Raw genomic sequence first — 18478 nt, forward strand, 5'->3', positions numbered from 1 at the left:
TCTGGAAGAGAGCAGTATGAAGGTGCCATACAACCGAGGTCTGTAAACAGTTAAGTCAGGACAACAGCAACAAAAATTCATTAGGCGTGGACAAATTGCAACAAGCATTTTGTTACAGAGTTTCACATTTTGTTGGGATGTCCTAAACCGTTCAAGATTATAACTATTCCTGATTCACAATTCTTATCATCAGCATGAATTGATTCTATGGCTTTCTATCTGACAGTGACAATTCAGACTTAAATTGCCTTTTTTGTGTGTGTAAATCATAAGTTTCCAGTTACTTATTCCGTATCAATGGGTCAACCAGAGACGGGTTCCATTTGAAATAGATCCCACAGACTTTATTATCGCTTACCCCCAGATCAGTGTTATTTACAGTCATAGCCATTTTTTCCCCTTTGATTCATGGAGCATTTTAAAACCACATTTGACACATCTTCTTGGATGAAGTACACATTTTCTTCTGACAGTGACTAAAATTTATATTAATGTGATTGATAAAATACATTTCAGAAATGCTTCTTATGAAAATGGAAGAGAATTCTTGAAAGCCAGTGTTTTCTGAAAATATTGATTTAGAATGATTCATAGTGCAACTATTGGGAGACAGTTTTCACAGCTATTAACAGTACAATCCAGCTGCTCTGACTGAATTCCTATGTGCCCAAGATTACCAATCCATGTAGCATGGTACATCATCTAGAAGGGCTCTGAACTCTTACATTTTAGTTATTCACTTTGAAACTGCACTTGGGTAGCTTTTAGTTTCATGGTGACTACTAAAAGCCACAATGAGAAGGTAGCATACGCTAAAGATACTGCAGAATGCTTTAAGGTTCAAGTGAGTCCTTGTATTGCTAGGCATTCTCCTTAAGCCAATCAAACAGCTATAGCTTGATTTGAAATTTGCATCTGACCCAGGCCTCTTACATATCAGGCCATCTTAATGTTGATGGTGGTGGACAAAATTAGCAATGGGAATAGGAAGATTTTGGGTTTTTTCCTGGCCAAAGCAGTGAGAAAAAGCTGCAATATACCAACTTAGTTCCCCTATATTGCATGTATATAAGGAAATATTAGTCAGGTAGGATAAGGAGTCTACCAAGTGCCAAGGGAGATATTCAAAGCATAGTGGAGTCCACAGCCACTGTGTTAGGAACCCTTCTTCCAATCCACTGAGTAAACATCAGTTTGTTTTTGTTTGCTATCAAAAACTTCTTCAACTAGAAATTAAATCCACAAAACCATAACATTTCATTTGCCAAACATTTGACCCTCTGGCAGGGCATGTCTTTAACTCCTGCTTTGTTTTAGAGGAGTAAATGGTAATAATCTTATTACAGATGATGTCCTTTGATCGGAATGGTGCTTGCATTTTGTTCACTTGTTTTGAAGGGGATTCTGTAGGACATTGGTTATTCAAATGTTATTTTTCTGTGTTTCTATGCACTTTTTAGGTTAGAAAGGCTTACGTTTTTGTAAATGTAGTTGCATTTCATAGGGAGACTTTTTGACACGTGCAGTGTTATAACACTATCAAATCTGTGTTGAAATGAAAAGGAGTTTTAAAACCAGTTTTAAAGCTCTTTTTTTAAAAAAAATCTGCCTTTCTAATCAGGATGACTTAACCCTGTCATAAATAAATAAATAAACATTTATTTATTTATTTATTTATATTTTGCATTTCTAGACAGGTCATCTCCATCAAATTAGCTCTAAATACTTTACTGCTAGGAAAAAAAAAGATTCTATGCGTGAAACGGTGCCTTTTTAATTTTTTAAAATGATAGGAAACTTGTTTTTCTAACTACTGTAGAGTGAAATTAACCCTTAGTGTTATGCTTCCAAATAATGCTATTATACTCTAAAAGCTTTAACTGAAATGTAAATTTAACTGAAACTCAACATCATTTTAAAGCAGAAGAGTAATTGGGAAATGTAAAAAGCCACAAAATTGGAAGCATCCAGTGTTATGGGACAATGATGCTTAACCTATTTTCCCCCTCTCATCTGCAAATTCAGTTTCATGCAGCTTTATTCTCATAGACTCAAATTTAATTTGAACCTGTTTTAGACATTTTAAACTAAATCTCACTAATCAGAGAGAATTAGTGGTCAAAAATTGAAGCACCAACTAATCTTTCCAGCCTGTAATCATTTAACCTTAGGAAACGGGATGCTAAGAGAAGACATTTGCCAAGAAAAAATATAATTCTGTTTGAAATGGAGACCTTCCATTGCACTTTGCAGTATCAGTAGTGTAAGCACGTAAACATAATAAAGACATTGCATGGTTTGAATTAAAGCTTGTAAAATACGTTTCTGTATATCTTCCCTTTTCCTCTCTACAACCTCACTTCTTTTTCATAAGTCTTATGCTTCTGATCCTCTGTAACTATTTGTGATATCAAAAAAAGCTTGATTTTAATATGAAAATGTCACCTTACCTTTACAGCATCAGCTTCAATCAATATACCAAAGTAATGCACAGTCCCCATAAAAGAATGGCTAATCAGCAAAATTTCAGCTTTCAAAGATTCTCCTTCCTGAACAATTTTTGCTCTTAAAGAATGCTGGTTAAAAGAATAACACATTTTTTCTTCTTCTTTGTCCATTCTCAAATGTCCTTATTTAAATTCTTTCCAAACTTATCACTTAGTTGCTGAATTAAGCTTGCCAATTCTCCTGTTGCTTGAGATTTCTCTTCAAGAAGCTCATAACGGAGACTCGAAATGTCTTGCTTAATCTCCTTAAGTTCTCCTATTGTGGAAAAAAAATAAAATAAAATGAGATTTAATTAGCTTGAATGCAAATCAGCTCATTTCAGTTACTCTTCCTATCTTTATTTCACCTACTTACCCCTTAGGTTTAGTAAAAGGATGTGCTTATGGGATTAGTGAACACCCTGGTATGAAGGTAAAATGAATAAAGATCTCAGAGGATAGCCATGCCTTAATGGCTGCTTCAAAAGGAACAAATGATCATTTGGCTACATTAAACTATTATTCAGTTCCTTTTAAGCGTTTATTAAAATATTACTTATTGCAATCTATTGCTGCCTCGATGCTTCTGAACTCTGAAACCCAGAAACACTTCTAAATCATTGACTGACCTTCCTTCTAACTTGGAGCTAACATGTTGGGTTCAAAAAGCATATCTATTAAATTCCCATATTGTTACTTGCCATCCATTGAGGCTGTAGCAAAACAACTGATTGTGGAACTTACAACTTCCACTGTAAGTTGTAACTTCCATTGGGTGGGTGTGGGTGGGGTGGTAGGGAGAAAGATACACTTGAGATACTTATGATAATTCAGTGATATGCAACATTTTAAATATTAGCATATTGTATCTCTAAACTTTACTATCCTTGTGAATAAGTGGCAGCCCTCCCCAACAAAAAGGGCCTCATGCCACATTGACCATTTGACTGACAACCAAATAGAAAAGATTCGTTTAAAAATCCATGACTGTAACGAGATTCATTACATTGCTGTTAAATTTAAAAGCACTTGCCTTCGTTGACTTCATCGTTCTCTCGATCTACTTGAGCTTTCAGAACATATCGCTTAATTAGTCTCTTCATTATTTTCTGAAAATGAAATTATAATGGGTTTATTGGAGTTACGTTGCCTGATTATTTCTACAGCATACTAGGGCCACATTGTTAGACAATTAATTTTTTTTGATTTGTTGTAGATTTCAGTGGTCTTACACAAGTTTACTTGTACTGAACTGTGGCCCAATGATGCAGTTGCATATGTATTTGATGAAATGTGTCCACATTATTTTATGTAAACCACTGAAAGCATTACATGCAAGTCCTCCTGCCCCTTGAATAAGTGCCAGTTTTCCCCAGTTGCTATCATACAATTGCTCAAGTAATGTCTGTATTTTTTGTCTATGAGAATGCTAATTCAATGGTAGAGAAGGTACTTTCTAGGCAAATATTACCATGTTCACTCCCTAAAATCTCTAGGAGCTATTGTTTTAGAAATTTTAAAATTGATTCAGATAATGTAATGTAATGAACGACAATAATACTTTAGCCCTAGAAAAGTCAGCTCTATGAAATCTTGGAACATTGAATAACACTCTTACTAATCACAGTACTGAACTACATATAAAGTAGCTTCTTATTTTGCTATATTTGGAAGCTCCTGGCTATGGATTATTTCAGCATTGCCACCAAGTAGCTTCTCTGTCATTAACTATTAACGACAGGATTAGAAACATTTGGGAATAATTGGGAATTTCTCTACAGATGTCAGAAAACTATATATTTCCATGTAACATATATTCAGGACTTTGCTATGTGCACATCTAAACAAATAAACAAATAATCCCATAGCATAATCACTGTATGGATAATCCTCACAACCACAATTGAGCCCAAAATTTTGATTGCTAAGCTGTTAAGTGAGTTTTGCCCCATTTTATCACTTTTCTTCCCATAGGTGTTAAATGAATCACTTCAGTTGTTAAATTAGTAACAGGGTTGTTAAATGAATCTGGCTTTCCCACTGAATCTGTTTGTCAGAAAGTAATCACATGACCCAGGTCATTGCAACCTTCATAAATACACACCAGTTGCCAAGCATCTGACTTTTGATCATGTGTCCATGGGGATGCTGCAGTGGTGGTAAGTGTAAAAAATAGTCAGAAGTCACTTCATTTTAATGCCATTGTAATTTTGAATAAATGAATCATTGTAAGTATGAGAACTACATGTAAATCCATCAGGATAACTGACAGAAAATGAGCATGATCTAGAAAATCTATGATGTTTTCTTGAAGACTTATGTTCACAACTATCATTTATTTTAATGACCTAATCTGACCTCTCTGACCTGAGTAAGACTATGGAGTCTTGGTGCATTCCTTCACCGAATAGCCTTGGATATGGATTAAACGATACAAAGAAGGGGGTGAGATCCTGTATTGGAAATCACAGAAAGTTTATTCTTGGACTATAGATTTTTAGTATAAGTTTATCAAAAGAGGAAGAATGAGAATGTTGGTGTCTCCCAAATGATGACATCTTCTTGAACCATTTAATTATTCTGACTTTTTAATTATTGAAAGTATAAACAATTGCAAAGGAGAAAAAAGTCAGAAACAATTACGAGAAAAGTCATACGTGAATAAAAATGACTCTGGAAATAAACTGCAGAGATCTATTTATTTATTCTTTATGTTGTTCTGTATGTCACTATAAGAGCCTTTGCTTTTTATTCAAAGAATAAAAGTTCTGTCTACTACTTTTGGATACTATCCCTATTCATACATGCTGAATCTCTAAATGGCCAAAGAATTCTGTACTATTCTGCATTAGAACTCTTTGCTGCGTATGATACATTTAATATTATAAAGAGTGCCAAAATTAATAGGATATACAATTCTAAAAACTGAACACATGACTTAAGAATCTAGTAGACTAAAGCTACCAGGCAATGTGAGGATAAGGGCCCATTTCTTTCAGAAGGAATCTCCAGTCTATAGGATGGAGTTGGTTCCCCAACTTGTTTCATCCTGGCCTGTAGAATCTTGATAAGAGCCAAAACATTCAACAATTTGCAAACAATTGCCATTAGGTAGAAATAAATGCTAGATTATTGGGAAATGGGTGAAAGTGCCAGAGTGTGGTTCCTCCTTCAAGACAGCCATTTGCCAAAAGTGGCCCTGTTGAGAAAATTCTAGCACAGGGAAAGAGGTTGGATTGCTGTCTCCTCCCAAACTCCAAAACCTACCATTCTACTACGTGCTTCAAAGGAAGCAAAGGAAGGACTCATATGAAGATGGTACCAGACACCGGTACTCCGGATGAATTCTGTTCCCCTATGAGAAACTGATCTAATTGAGTGTTCAAAACAGTGCCAGGTTAAGCTACTTATTTCCTTTCTAATTAATATTATCAAAGCCTGCTCTTGCATTTCATGATTCTGATATGATTTTGCTGTATTTTTTTTTCATCAGTGAAGGGGTATCCATGAAGAAAAAGTTGGGAAAAAAAATTAGTGAATGCAATTTTGTCATAGCTTTTTTTTACCCTCCCTCTCCCCATTCCCACGATTAATGGTAGAAATTAAGCAAAGTCTTTCCCATTCTGCTCATGGACCTTTTCTGCAACATTGGTTTTGCATTATAATGTATTAGTTTTAATCAGTGTTTCTACTTGAAGGAAATTAGAATAACAAGGGAATCCATTCTACGAAGAAAGCAATACTAGTTTAGGCAAAGATACATAGATATAACTAACAACTATGATACTGACAGGAATTAATAAGACAAACAAGAGTTGGATATATAATGCAATATAACACATTAGTGGTTTCACTATGAGTGTGTGTGTGTGTGTGTGAGTCTGTGTTCGTATGTATGTATGTATGTATGTATGTATGTATGTATGTATGTATGTGAAATATATGCAACAAGGCATATTTGCATTTACAAGACATATTTGCATTTAATTCCCGAAGCATTCATGAGGTATAGTGCACATACTATATGCTGAAGATGGGTATGGTGGTGGTATAATCCATTGGGAAGTAGTGTTGCCACCTGAGAAAACATAAATGGAGGAACATATTTTAGGAAAGCAGAGAAATAGAGGATACTAATTATGAAGTGGAAGAAAAAGAAAAGGAAGGAATGAGCATGCCAAAAAACCAAAATGCTACTACCTAGTGTGCCCTGTCTATCAGTCTACCATTCCATCTGTCTGTCTGTCTGTCTGTCTGTCTGTCTCTCTGTCTGTCTTCTGTCTGAATCTGTGCACTAATCCAACTCAAGAAAGTCTCTGTGTGGTTTTATTCATGCTCATCTATATGTGTGTGTGTCTGATAACTTTAATTTACATCAATATTCTTTACTATTTACTTCTTCAACTATTTCTACCATATCCCCAATCCATATTATCTATTGCTTTGTGTGATTTAGGCTTCCATCTCTGTAAGGATCTCAACAATACCTTCCACAAGTGATTGTCTGGATCTCTTCAGTCTGCTCCACTCATTTGTATAGTTTTGTTCACATTTTGTTTGATCTTCACTGATTCTTTCTGTGACTGAATACTTTTCATGTATTTCTTTCAAGGTGGTCATTCTTTTTTATATTCAAGCCACATTCATTCAATAACTATGCACTTGTCTTGCCTTGTTTAATCTTACAAGTTTCTTGAAAACCCATTCCAACTGTTTCAGGATAAAAGAAAATTAATGTGTGTGTGTGTGTGTGTGTGTACGTATGTATGTATATTACGAAAACACACACACACACACACACACACACACACACACACACATACATATATATATATATATATATATATATATATATATATATATATATATATATATATATATATGTTTTCGTAGATTTTCACAGGTGTAGGTATGCTGGTTTTGTTGTATTCGGGTCTTTTGGTTTTGTTGTATTCGGGTCTTTTCCCGTGTAAAGTTGAGATTGTCTTTGCAACGTTTCGGCAGGATCGCACCTGCCATCTTCAAGCGTAGGCTCAAAATGTGGGCTTAAAATGGGAACGGAGCTGCCGTCTTTCTGTAAGTCTTGGTGGGAGGGGATGGGGTGCTGGCTTTGTTTCAGTAAGTGGAATGATTGGTTGTGTGGTTGTATCATGATTGGTAGATTGGTGCTGATTGGTGCAGGCTGCGTGTGCATTGTTGTTTTGTATTATAACGGCTTGGGTGGTGGGTGGTGTTCGTTTGTTGGCTAGGGCTGGTTTCCAGATGTTTGGTAGGCGGGATCATAAAAAAGGTTCTTCCCTTTTCCAGCACCTTAAAGCTACAGGACACGAAATCAACTTTGAAGGAGCCAGGTTAATCTCCAAAACAGAACACCTCCACAAGAGAATAATCATGGAAGCCATTGAAATAGAGAAACACCCCCACAACATGAACAAACGTGATGATACCTCCCGCCTACCAAACATCTGGAAACCAGCCCTAGCCAACAAACGAACACCACCCACCACCCAAGCCGTTATAATACAAAACAACAATGCACACGCAGCCTGCACCAATCAGCACCAATCTACCAATCATGATACAACCACACAACCAATCATTCCACTTACTGAAACAAAGCCAGCACCCCATCCCTCCCACCAAGACTTACAGAAAGACGGCAGCTCCGTTCCCATTTTAAGCCCACATTTTGAGCCTACGCTTGAAGATGGCAGGTGCGATCCTGCCAAAACGTTGCAAAGACAATCTCAACTTTACACGGGAAAAGACCCGAATACAACAAAACCAGCATGCATGCATGCATGCATGCATGCATGCATACATACATACATACATACATACATACATACATACATATATATATATATATATATATATATATATATATATATATGCATGCTTATAAAAGGCAGAGAAAATGCAGATTAATTTTCATAACAATTAAATTTTGGAAATTAATGCAGAGAGCAGAACATGAAGCTTTCAACAGAGTTAATGGGATAAAAAATGTGATGAGATAAATTTGAGATGAAATGGATAGAATTCTGAAAGGAATTTTCTTAGGGATCCATATGGGAATGTAGTTTAATATAATCCCTGATTATATTAAACAGTAGAACTGAAGAATAGAACTGAAAAGAATGTAATAAACGTTTCTGTCCAAGAAAAAAAATGATGAAAAGGAAGTTTGAGAATTTGGGAATAGTAAGGCTCAAATTACAGCTGATGCAGCTATAGAAATATTAAAATATATGACAGATGTTTGCTTATGGGGTGGCTGTGTGACTTGTTTAATAGTTGTGGAAAGACTGCATCCGAAGCTCACAATTGTTAGAATGCTTTTATTATTCCTCTTAGCAAAGGTGAGATACCAAGAGGGATGTAAATATGAGGAGATTAATTTAAGTGTTCCAGGAAAAATATTTGACAGAATTATGGTCAAAAAGGCATAAGTGGTGACTAGGAACAAAATTATTAACTGCAATTTTCTGAGGAATAGCTAATGAGAATGCCACATTTTTGCTTTTCCCAGTAAGTTAGAAATGTACAACTATAAGAAAGTATGTATTATATGCTTATTTATTTGGAGAAAGATTTGAATTATGAATAATTTGTGAAAATATTGTGTTGAAGTTTGGTTGCAAATGGAATTCTTAATTAATGGTTCTACAGTGAACAAGGAGTGAGACAAATATGTATGAAAGATATCCTCCCTTGGCCTACTAATGTTTGAAAAGCCAAGGTAGCTGCATTTTACAGGGATGAATGATTGCATACTGTTGGTGTAAACTAAATATTTCCCTCTCCTTATCTTGTATATTTAATTCTTTTTGCTTATAATGTATTATTCCTTTTTGAACTTGTAAAAGGGTGTAGTATGATAATAAGTATGAATGTGAAAGGAATGATTGTATAATCCATTTGTGGGTGTTGTATATGGGCTGAAAAAAATTCTGTGCCCATTAATTTGTAAAAAAACAAAGGCAGAAAACTGTCTTTGCAGTTAACTATTGATTCTATGGACCCTTGAGCACAAATATGATGCCCCTAACCTATTTTGTCTTTGGGTTGTTGAGCCATAATGTTGCCCCTAAGTAATAAGTAATATGAGCCACTATGGTGCAGTGGTTAGAGTGTAGTACTGCAGACTACTTCTACTGATTGCTGGCTGCTTGCGATTTGGCAGTTCAAATCTCACCAGTCTCAAGGTTGACTCAGCCTTCTATCCTTCCAAGGTGAGTAAAATGAGGACCAAGATTGTCGGGGGCAATAGGCTGACTCTGTAAACCACTTAGAGGTCTGTAAAAGCACTGTGAAGTGGTATAAGTCTAAGTGCTATTGCTGCTATTGCTATTGGCACTTTGATGTGTCTCCCACTGTTTTCTGTGGGACACAGAAAGGAGAAGTGCATGGTGGATCAGTGCTTCTATTATTAACTCTAATAATCCACAACGGGGCAGAGTTTATAATTTATCCCTGGGTGCAATGAAATTCACACTTTGATAGGCTGATGATTTCTGGGAAGAATATTCAATATCCCTTGTGTTAACCAGACATCACACTGACAAATCTGGGCAAAACAATTAGAGAACATAACATCTGGAGAAAATATGCTGTATGCATTTGTGCCTCATGTCTAATTATGTTTTTCATATTTACTCTAAAACCCACTATACATCCTTGGGAAAAAGAAAGATTACTTAAATATTCACATGAAGCCATATTAAAATTAAGAAACACTGAAGTCCCTTTTTGTTTTTTTCTATGGCCATATATGATCCCTTGCAGATTGTTATTACCTAGAAGTAATTATAGTGCAGCAAGATTGTGCTCTCTTCTTATTATTCTCACCTGGATTTCAGAGTGCTTTATTTTTCAGAACTTTCATTTTCATGAACCCTCACAAGGCAGAGATGCATCTCTTTGAAACTGTAACTAGATACAAACTTGAACAAAGTCCTACTGATAACTGGTTTATGTTTTCTTTTTCTGGCTGAAAATAATTATTAGGCAGACCAAAATGACTGTTTTATGCTGCTTCTTCTCTCTTTTGTCTAATTATGCCTTCTGTTATTACCATTTTATTATTTTTTTCCTGATGGGAAAAATTTAACATTTTTAATAATATATAGTTTTGGAATAGAGCTTGGTAAGAACAACAAGAAACAGAAAAAAAAGGCCTACTTCAAATGTTTCTTTGCAAAGTTATTGATTTTTAATTGCAATTTCTTGCTCTACCATTGTTTAGGTGGGTTCTAATAAATTAAGTACTATAATTATTCTTATTCATAAAGGATAACTTCTGCATTTTAATTCAGTTTAATATGAATTTATACTGAGGGTAATATGGCCAATGGTGGTATTGGTGGGTAGATTTTCACGGGTGTAGGTATGCTGGTTTTGTTGTATTCGGGTCTTTTCCCGTGTAAGGTTGAGATTGTCTTTGCAACGTTTCGGCAGGATCACACCTGCCATCTTCAAGCTGTGGGCTTAAAATGTGATCGGAGCTGCCGTCTTTCTGTAAGTCTTGGTGGGAGGGGATGGGGTGCTGGCTTTGTTTCAGTACAACCATACAACCAATCATTCCACTTACTGAAACAAAGCCAGCACCCCATCCCCTCCCACCAAGACTTACAGAAAGATGGCAGCTCCGATCACATTTTAAGCCCACAGCTTGAAGATGGCAGGTGTGATATATATATTTAAAAGCCACTGGAATTGATTTAAATTGTTTTTGTGCTGTATAAAGTCACTGGAAATGAATTTATACAGCACAAAAGCAATTTAAATCAATATTCTAGAACAGGGACCCAACCAAGGAACCTTTTTGTGTGAGAGATGAAAACATTGTGGTTGCTGGTTGGGAATTCTAAGAACTGAACACATTTGGAATTACTGGCTGAGACAAGCTTCCTGCAGTGTGTCTTTCACATAGTTGCAAATTACCTCCATTATCGCAACCAGGTAACTGGCACGCTTGAGGCCCTATACAATGATGTTCTATTTGGAACCCTGACAGTATCCTTTGGTCCAATCAAATTAATTCCTAACAAATCCAACAGTTTTGGCAGTGGGAGTTGCATGAAATCTCTAGCAGGAGGTGGCTGCTGGATTGGTGGCAGACTCTACCTCCCCCTCCCACTTTGTTCTTCCATCCATTCATCTTTTTTGGCTATTATATTGATGCATTTTCATTGTGTTCATTGTGAAAACATTATTTATTTTAATGTTCTATTATCTTACGTCTCTATACTCTTTTCATTTCTTCCTTTTTATTGTTGAATGCAGCCTAAGGTAGCCCCCCTGGCAAGAGAGGTGGCAAATACATTAACAAATAGAAAAACATCTGTGGGAAGCACAAGAGTCCCTTTTACTACATCATGGTGCACCATGTTTGAAGGAATTGAGGTCTTCTAAGTGGCTGCTGATTATTTTTGCAGGTTTTTTCTCACTGAGATACACAATGTATATATTGTGTCTAAGAAATATTTCACTAGTTTGACTAAAATCTCACAAATCAGATTTACTGATTTGTAAGTAGCCAATGAATCATTTTTGACAAGGACCGAGAGAAAACTATGAAAGTATGATAGTGAATTTCAATGTGCTTTCATTAAATTGAAACAGAAATGTTAATGAAAGAAAGGGAAAAAATCCTAAGTATACAGAGACAAGCTTTGGTGAAGAAAATAACGAAGGATTCTGTTAAGATAAATCTCATCAACATTTCTTGAGAATGTCAATAGGCACTTGGAAGGAAGTGGCTTTGTTCATATTCCAGCATCCATAGTTCCTCATCAAAGCCTGAATAAACTTGGTAATAATGAGATAATATATTTCACATGGCTTTAAATACATATGAACTAATGCACAATTGGGGAGGGGGGATTTGCATATAATTGAATGGATCTGAGACATTTATAAAGTAACCAGAAAAATGAAAATGGAGTCAAAGTGTGAAGCTCAGTGAAAATGCCAACTCAAAACAAAACTGCCACTATTGGAATGTCCACATGTACATTTACAAGATAAAATAACCTTTAATGTCACTTTTCTGCATACACAATGGCACACATTTAAATTAAATTCTGATACCTGCTCTGAAACACTGAATATATATAGCAGCAGCCTGAAGATGGCAAGTGAGATCTTGCCGTATATATATATATATATATATATTCGTAGATTTTCACGGGTGTAGGTATGCTGGTTTTGTTGTTTTCGGGTCTTTTCCCGTGTAGGATTGAGATTGTCTTTGCAAGATGGCAGATGAGATCTTGCCGAAACGTTGCAAAGACAATCTCAATCCTACACGGGAAAAGACCTGAATACAACAAAACCAGCATACACACACACACACACACACAGTGTTTCAGATATATTTATAATATATTTATTTATCGGCACAAACACAACACACACACGCACATACACATTCACACATATACATATACCATACACATATATGAACACATATATTATATATATGCATACATACAAACACAGTATACACATATATGCATATGTTAATCACAATTAAAATGCATTGTGTATTTCTTCCTACCAGATTTTTAAAAAAATACAACTGGGAAAAAAAACAGAAGACAGTAGGCAAAATGATTGAAAGTGTACAACAGTTTTTGTACAAAGGGAAGATGTTTGGAACTGTTTAACATAGAAAAAAAAAGATCACTTGTGGGAAAATATGATCAAACTTCCTAAAGTCAAATATGGCATGGAGAAAAAAGGCAAGGAGAATTTGTTCTCCTGTTTTTCAAAACATTAGACTTGTGTTGAAACTGTTTGAAAGGAGATTTAGTAGAAGCAAAACAAAATATTGGAACATAGGAATGCATAACTGTGGAGTTAATGGACTCCATCTTGGATTTCACTAAAGAGGAATGGCATCAGTCAATAAAGAATGCGTCTATCAAGGGCTAATGATATCGGGGCCTTAGCATAAGCTCCATGGGCAGCATGCCTCCAAATCCCAGTTGCACAGAACAGTGAAGGGAGAAGTGTGTGTCACTCTCTTCTACTTGTGAGCTCATCAAAGACATCCGAAGGCCACCGTGAAATGAAATGCTGGACTTGGATGTAACTTGGCCTGATCTAGTAGAACTTCAATATATTCTTGTAAACTATATCTGTACTTTTAAAAATAATAAGAAAGCAATTCCTCCTACAGTGTGATTTAAAACTACATAGACATACATGAACAAACTGTAAATCAAAGGTATGAAGGTGGCTACTAAATGCTTTCCTCATGATGATTTTTCTGATATCTTTCACTTGAGTTTCCATTACCTGGTATCTGGTGGGATTGTTGTAGGCATTCTTCAGGATAAAGTCTGACTTTGGAGTACTTGATTCGAAATGAACTTTCTGAAATATATAAATATAGGGCATTTCATCATAACAAAGAACAAAACATTAGTGGTCTAATTCAAAGAAAATATCCACAAATATGAGTTGCCCAATGCCCATGGAGAACTGCATTATGCAGGAAAGAAAATCCTTATATGATTTGATAAAAACATTCTGTAATTTTGTTTTGTATTTAAATGGCTAATATTCTTCCTAGCTGGCTGGTAATTCATCCTGTGTAAAAGAGACATTGTGAAGTCCTCTGCAGCCTGGAAAAACTGAACGTTCTTCCAGGGTTGAGACATAAATCCCTTTAGTTATTCTGAACACCCAAGACAAATAGTGGAAGGATACCTTCATTTTAGGATTTAGGATTTATACAACCATTTGATATTTAGAATTATGTTTATACTCTTATCTATTTCACTTGTGAATTCCAGTTGAGAATATTGTATAGATAAAGAGGTCTTATTAATCCTGTCTCAAAGATATAGCCTACTTTGGTCCACCATCAATAACTCCATTTGGACACCTGCAAAGCTAAAGGAATTAAGCTTTCCGTACAAGCCATAATGGTGATAGTAAAGGTTCAATGCATGTGACCTTCCTCAAATGTAGACCCATATCATATATAACCCACAGGCATCAGGGCAGCAGCTGAAAAACCATGTGATCAATGGCTGCAACTTTCTATGCATGTTTCTCTGGACATTTGAAGTTCTGCTATGTCGGATCTATATAGCAATATCAGCAATAGCACTTAGACTTATATACCACTTCACAGTGCTTTACAGCTCTCGCTAAGCAGTTTACAGAGTCAGCATATTGCCCCCAATATTCTGAGTCCTCATTTTACCCACCTCGGAAGGATGGAAGGCTGAGTCAACCTTGACCCTGGGGAGATTTGAACTGCCAATTGCAGTCAGTTGGCAGTCAGCCAAAGTAGCTGAAGTACTGCACTCTAAGCACTACACCACTGTGGCTCATTAGATATAGATATCCATAACTGAAGAACTCACCCAAGTGACAGTTCATTACTTGTATCGTATGTATTAAAACAGATAGAGTTGGTAGCTGACCATAAAAAAAAATCCAGTCAAATGAAACCTGCCTTTGTGCCTTTAATAGAATCTTTCTTTCAAAATCAGAGGGCAAAACTTTCCCTCTTTGGCAATATACATTATCTCTGGTAAGATCTCCTCTCTGAGACACCACAGAACAAAGGTAAGCTCCTATTCAGAAACTAAGAATTCAAACATGACATACTGGGGTACTGATAAGGGAAATGACTGTGTCACTGGGTGTGTGATCTAATGCAACTCTCTATATTGTGTCTATTATTTTGCTTTTAAGAACTTGGCCATTAAATGGGAAATTGGAAACTGATGGACACAATGAGGCCAATAGCTTTTTTTTTCGTTTGAAGGAAAAAAGGCATTAGATAGCTTTATGGATGTACTTTTTGAGATGGAGTTACTGTATTTAGGCTTTATTTCTTTGCTCTTGAAAAACTACCAAGCTTTGTTTTTAGGACCACTGAAGACAGTTCAGAATATATATACATATATACATACATACATACATGTGTGTGTGTATGTATGTTTGTATGTATGCATGTGTATATATGTGTATATATGTGTGTATACATGTACATATATGTATATACATACATGCATACACACACACACACACACACACACACACACACATATATATATATATATATATATGTTGTTTTTGTGCTGATAAATAAATAAAGGGAGACTAGTATAGATCCATTTCGAGCTATTTAGCTCTCATCAGCTAGCCATACCCTTATGATACCCAGGGAGGAGAACCAGGGAGGAGAGCCTGTGGCTTAGTGGCTAAGACTCCTGCCTAATATGTAATACAGCCCAGGTTCGAATCCCAGTAAGGGTATGGCTAGCTGATGAGAGCTAAATAGCTTGAAATGGATCTATACTAGTCTCCCTTTATTTATTTATCAGCACAAAAACAACACAAATATAAAAAGGCAACATTAAAAATAAAAATATGGTTTTCTGCCTGGATGGTTTTCTGTGATGAGCCGAATACCCTTACTGGGATTCGAACCAGGGCATATTTGGGCATACCAGGGGTTGTAACACACACACACACACACACACACACACACACACACACATATATACATATATATATATATATATATATATACACACACACACACACACACACACACACACTAGATTTATACTAATAGATCTATACTAGTCTCCCTTTATTTATTTATCAGTACAAATACAACATATATATATGTATGTATGTATGTATGTATGTATGTATGTATGTATATACATACATATATATATATATGGTTTTCTGCTTGGATGGTTTTATGTGATGAGCCGAAGGACAGAAAGAGGGAGTAGTGAGCTCCCTCCCATATTTGGGCATACCAGGGGTTGTAACACACACACACACACACACACACACACACACACACACACACACACACACACACACACACACACACACACACACACATATATATATATATATATATATATATATATATATATATATATATATATATATATATATATAAATGGCTCTCTGTATGTTTGCGTATGTATGTTCCAGCATAATTCTGGAATGCCTCAAGCAATTTCAACCAAACTTGGTACACAGATTACTTACAATCGTCAGGATGTGTGTTCTGTTAGGATACAGCCTGTTTTGCCTTAAAATGGCTTCTACCATACTGCCTTAAAATGGATTCTACTGTACAGTGCTGTGGAGTTGCCATGGTAATGGCTTCATAGTACTCCACAAGGAGACTCCCTCTGGTAAGGGGGAAAATCTAACATATGAAATTGCACTGATTTCAGGGAAGGAGGGTTGGGATAAATAAATACCCAGGCAGCGCCGGGTTATCAGCTAGTGCTAAATAAATTAAAAGTTAATCTTAGAGTATTATATGCTCTTTTTTGAACTAGCAATATTTTCAGACTAAGAAAGAAGTTTATCTCTGATTTCATTTTGAAATAAAGAACATGCCTAGACAATTTCCTCTGGAAATAACAATTCAACTATTATTGTAAGTATATATCATAAGGTTTTATTGGATTTTTCTTCTATTAAAATGAATGATCGCCCATGATATACAGAATGGATGAGCTGATCTCTTACACAGCATATTTCTAATTACTTTTTTGTTTCCTTCTGTCATAAATAATAGGATGAATTGGAAATGGAAAAGAGCAAAACAATGTCTTTGTGACTTTATGGCTTTGTATCTTGTATGTATGTATGTATGTATGTATGTATGTATGTATGTATGTATGTATGTATGTATGTTGAATAATGGATTATGATTTCACTGGAGGATGTATGCTTTAGAATAAGCTTTTCTGTTTTTTAACCACTTTGGAAATAGTCACATTCTTGTTATTCATACCACAATTTCTGCTGAACGATGCAAATTCTTTTTAGAACTGGGCAATAGGGTTTGATTATGTCCTCTCATCAATGTGTCTTAGAAGGACCTAGTAATACTTCTGGCCACAAGAAATACCCATTGAGAAAATTATGTATTACAATCCAATCATGCTCCCTCCAAAACCTATGGGGTAGCTCTTTAGATACAGCTTTTTCCCCACATCAAAATTGTCCTGTTAATTAATTGCATGAAGTCTAGGCTTCTATGATTATTGAATGAACGAACTGTTTATACTTGTTTTCACATAAATACAAAGAGATAGTGAAAAGTCAGTAATGTCATTGGAGGAAAATACTGAATAAATACATATATAAACATAAAGAAAAAGAGTAATCCCTGTTTTTGGTCTGAATCAAGCATTCTCAACTTTTTAAAGATCTGTTTAGCTGCCATGGCACTTTCTGGGCAGGGTAAAATCAGAAGCAAATATTGTGTACCCCCCCTTCAACTCCCCATAAATAGACAGACCCAGTAAACATTGTATGATATTTGTTTATGTGGAATTAATAACAAAGAGCAGCAGAAAACCTTGCGTTGACACACACTTCCATTTTCAATACAGAATAAAAGAGTTGGAAGGGACCTTGGAGGTCTTCTAGCCCAACTGACAGCAAGCAGAAGATCATATTCCATTCCAGACAAATGGCTGTCCAATCTCTTCTTAAAAACTTTCAGAGTACCCACAAATTCTGAAGGCAAGCCCTTCCACTGATTAATTGCTCTTATTGTCCATAACTGTGTTCAGTGTTATAGTCATCAATAGGGCTGTTCCATTTAACTGTCTGCTTTTGAGCACATACTTCCAGTCCCTCAAACTTCTTAAGTATTTACTTTAGCTACTTTAAAACAACAACAACACCAGATTGAATTTAAGGACAAACACAGATTGTATTTGCTCTATAAAACAAATAGGGTGACAGAGAGTTGACATTCATTTACATGTCTTTACTTTACTTAAAAATAAAAAAAGCCAACATATATATATATAGTACTGCCTTTGGCTCTCAGAAAAATATATATATCCAACACCAGGATTGTGATGTCACTGAAAGACATTGCATCTCCTCTAACAGGGTGTCAAAGTCATGGCCTGTGGACTGATCACGCACTGGCCATGCCCACCCCTGGTTTAGTGAAGGGGGGG

At 35.7% G+C, this 18478-nt stretch overlaps 1 protein-coding gene across 2 annotated transcripts in view; it reads right to left on the minus strand.

Annotated features, from left to right (window-relative positions):
- Positions 1-2620: 2620 nt before the first annotated feature.
- TRPC7 (transient receptor potential cation channel subfamily C member 7) overlaps positions 2621-18478 on the minus strand; it is a gene marked incomplete at both ends in the record, with an annotated part of 146777 nt that continues 130919 nt past the window's right edge. Inside the window, 4 exons of one of the 2 annotated variants that reach the window (XM_081962759.1) lie at positions 2621-2763; positions 3520-3595; positions 6508-6564; positions 13794-13871. In XM_081962759.1, the coding sequence (XP_081818885.1) occupies positions 2621-2763; positions 3520-3595; positions 6508-6564; positions 13794-13871 (354 nt within the window). The remainder of the gene's footprint in view (positions 2764-3519; positions 3596-6507; positions 6565-13793; positions 13872-18478) is intronic. The other variant, XM_081962760.1, reaches the window with a different exon arrangement.

The sequence above is a fragment of the Natrix helvetica genome, assembly GCF_964273705.1.
Source record: "Natrix helvetica genome assembly, chromosome: 1".
Classification (NCBI taxonomy): Eukaryota; Metazoa; Chordata; class Lepidosauria; order Squamata; family Natricidae; genus Natrix; species Natrix helvetica.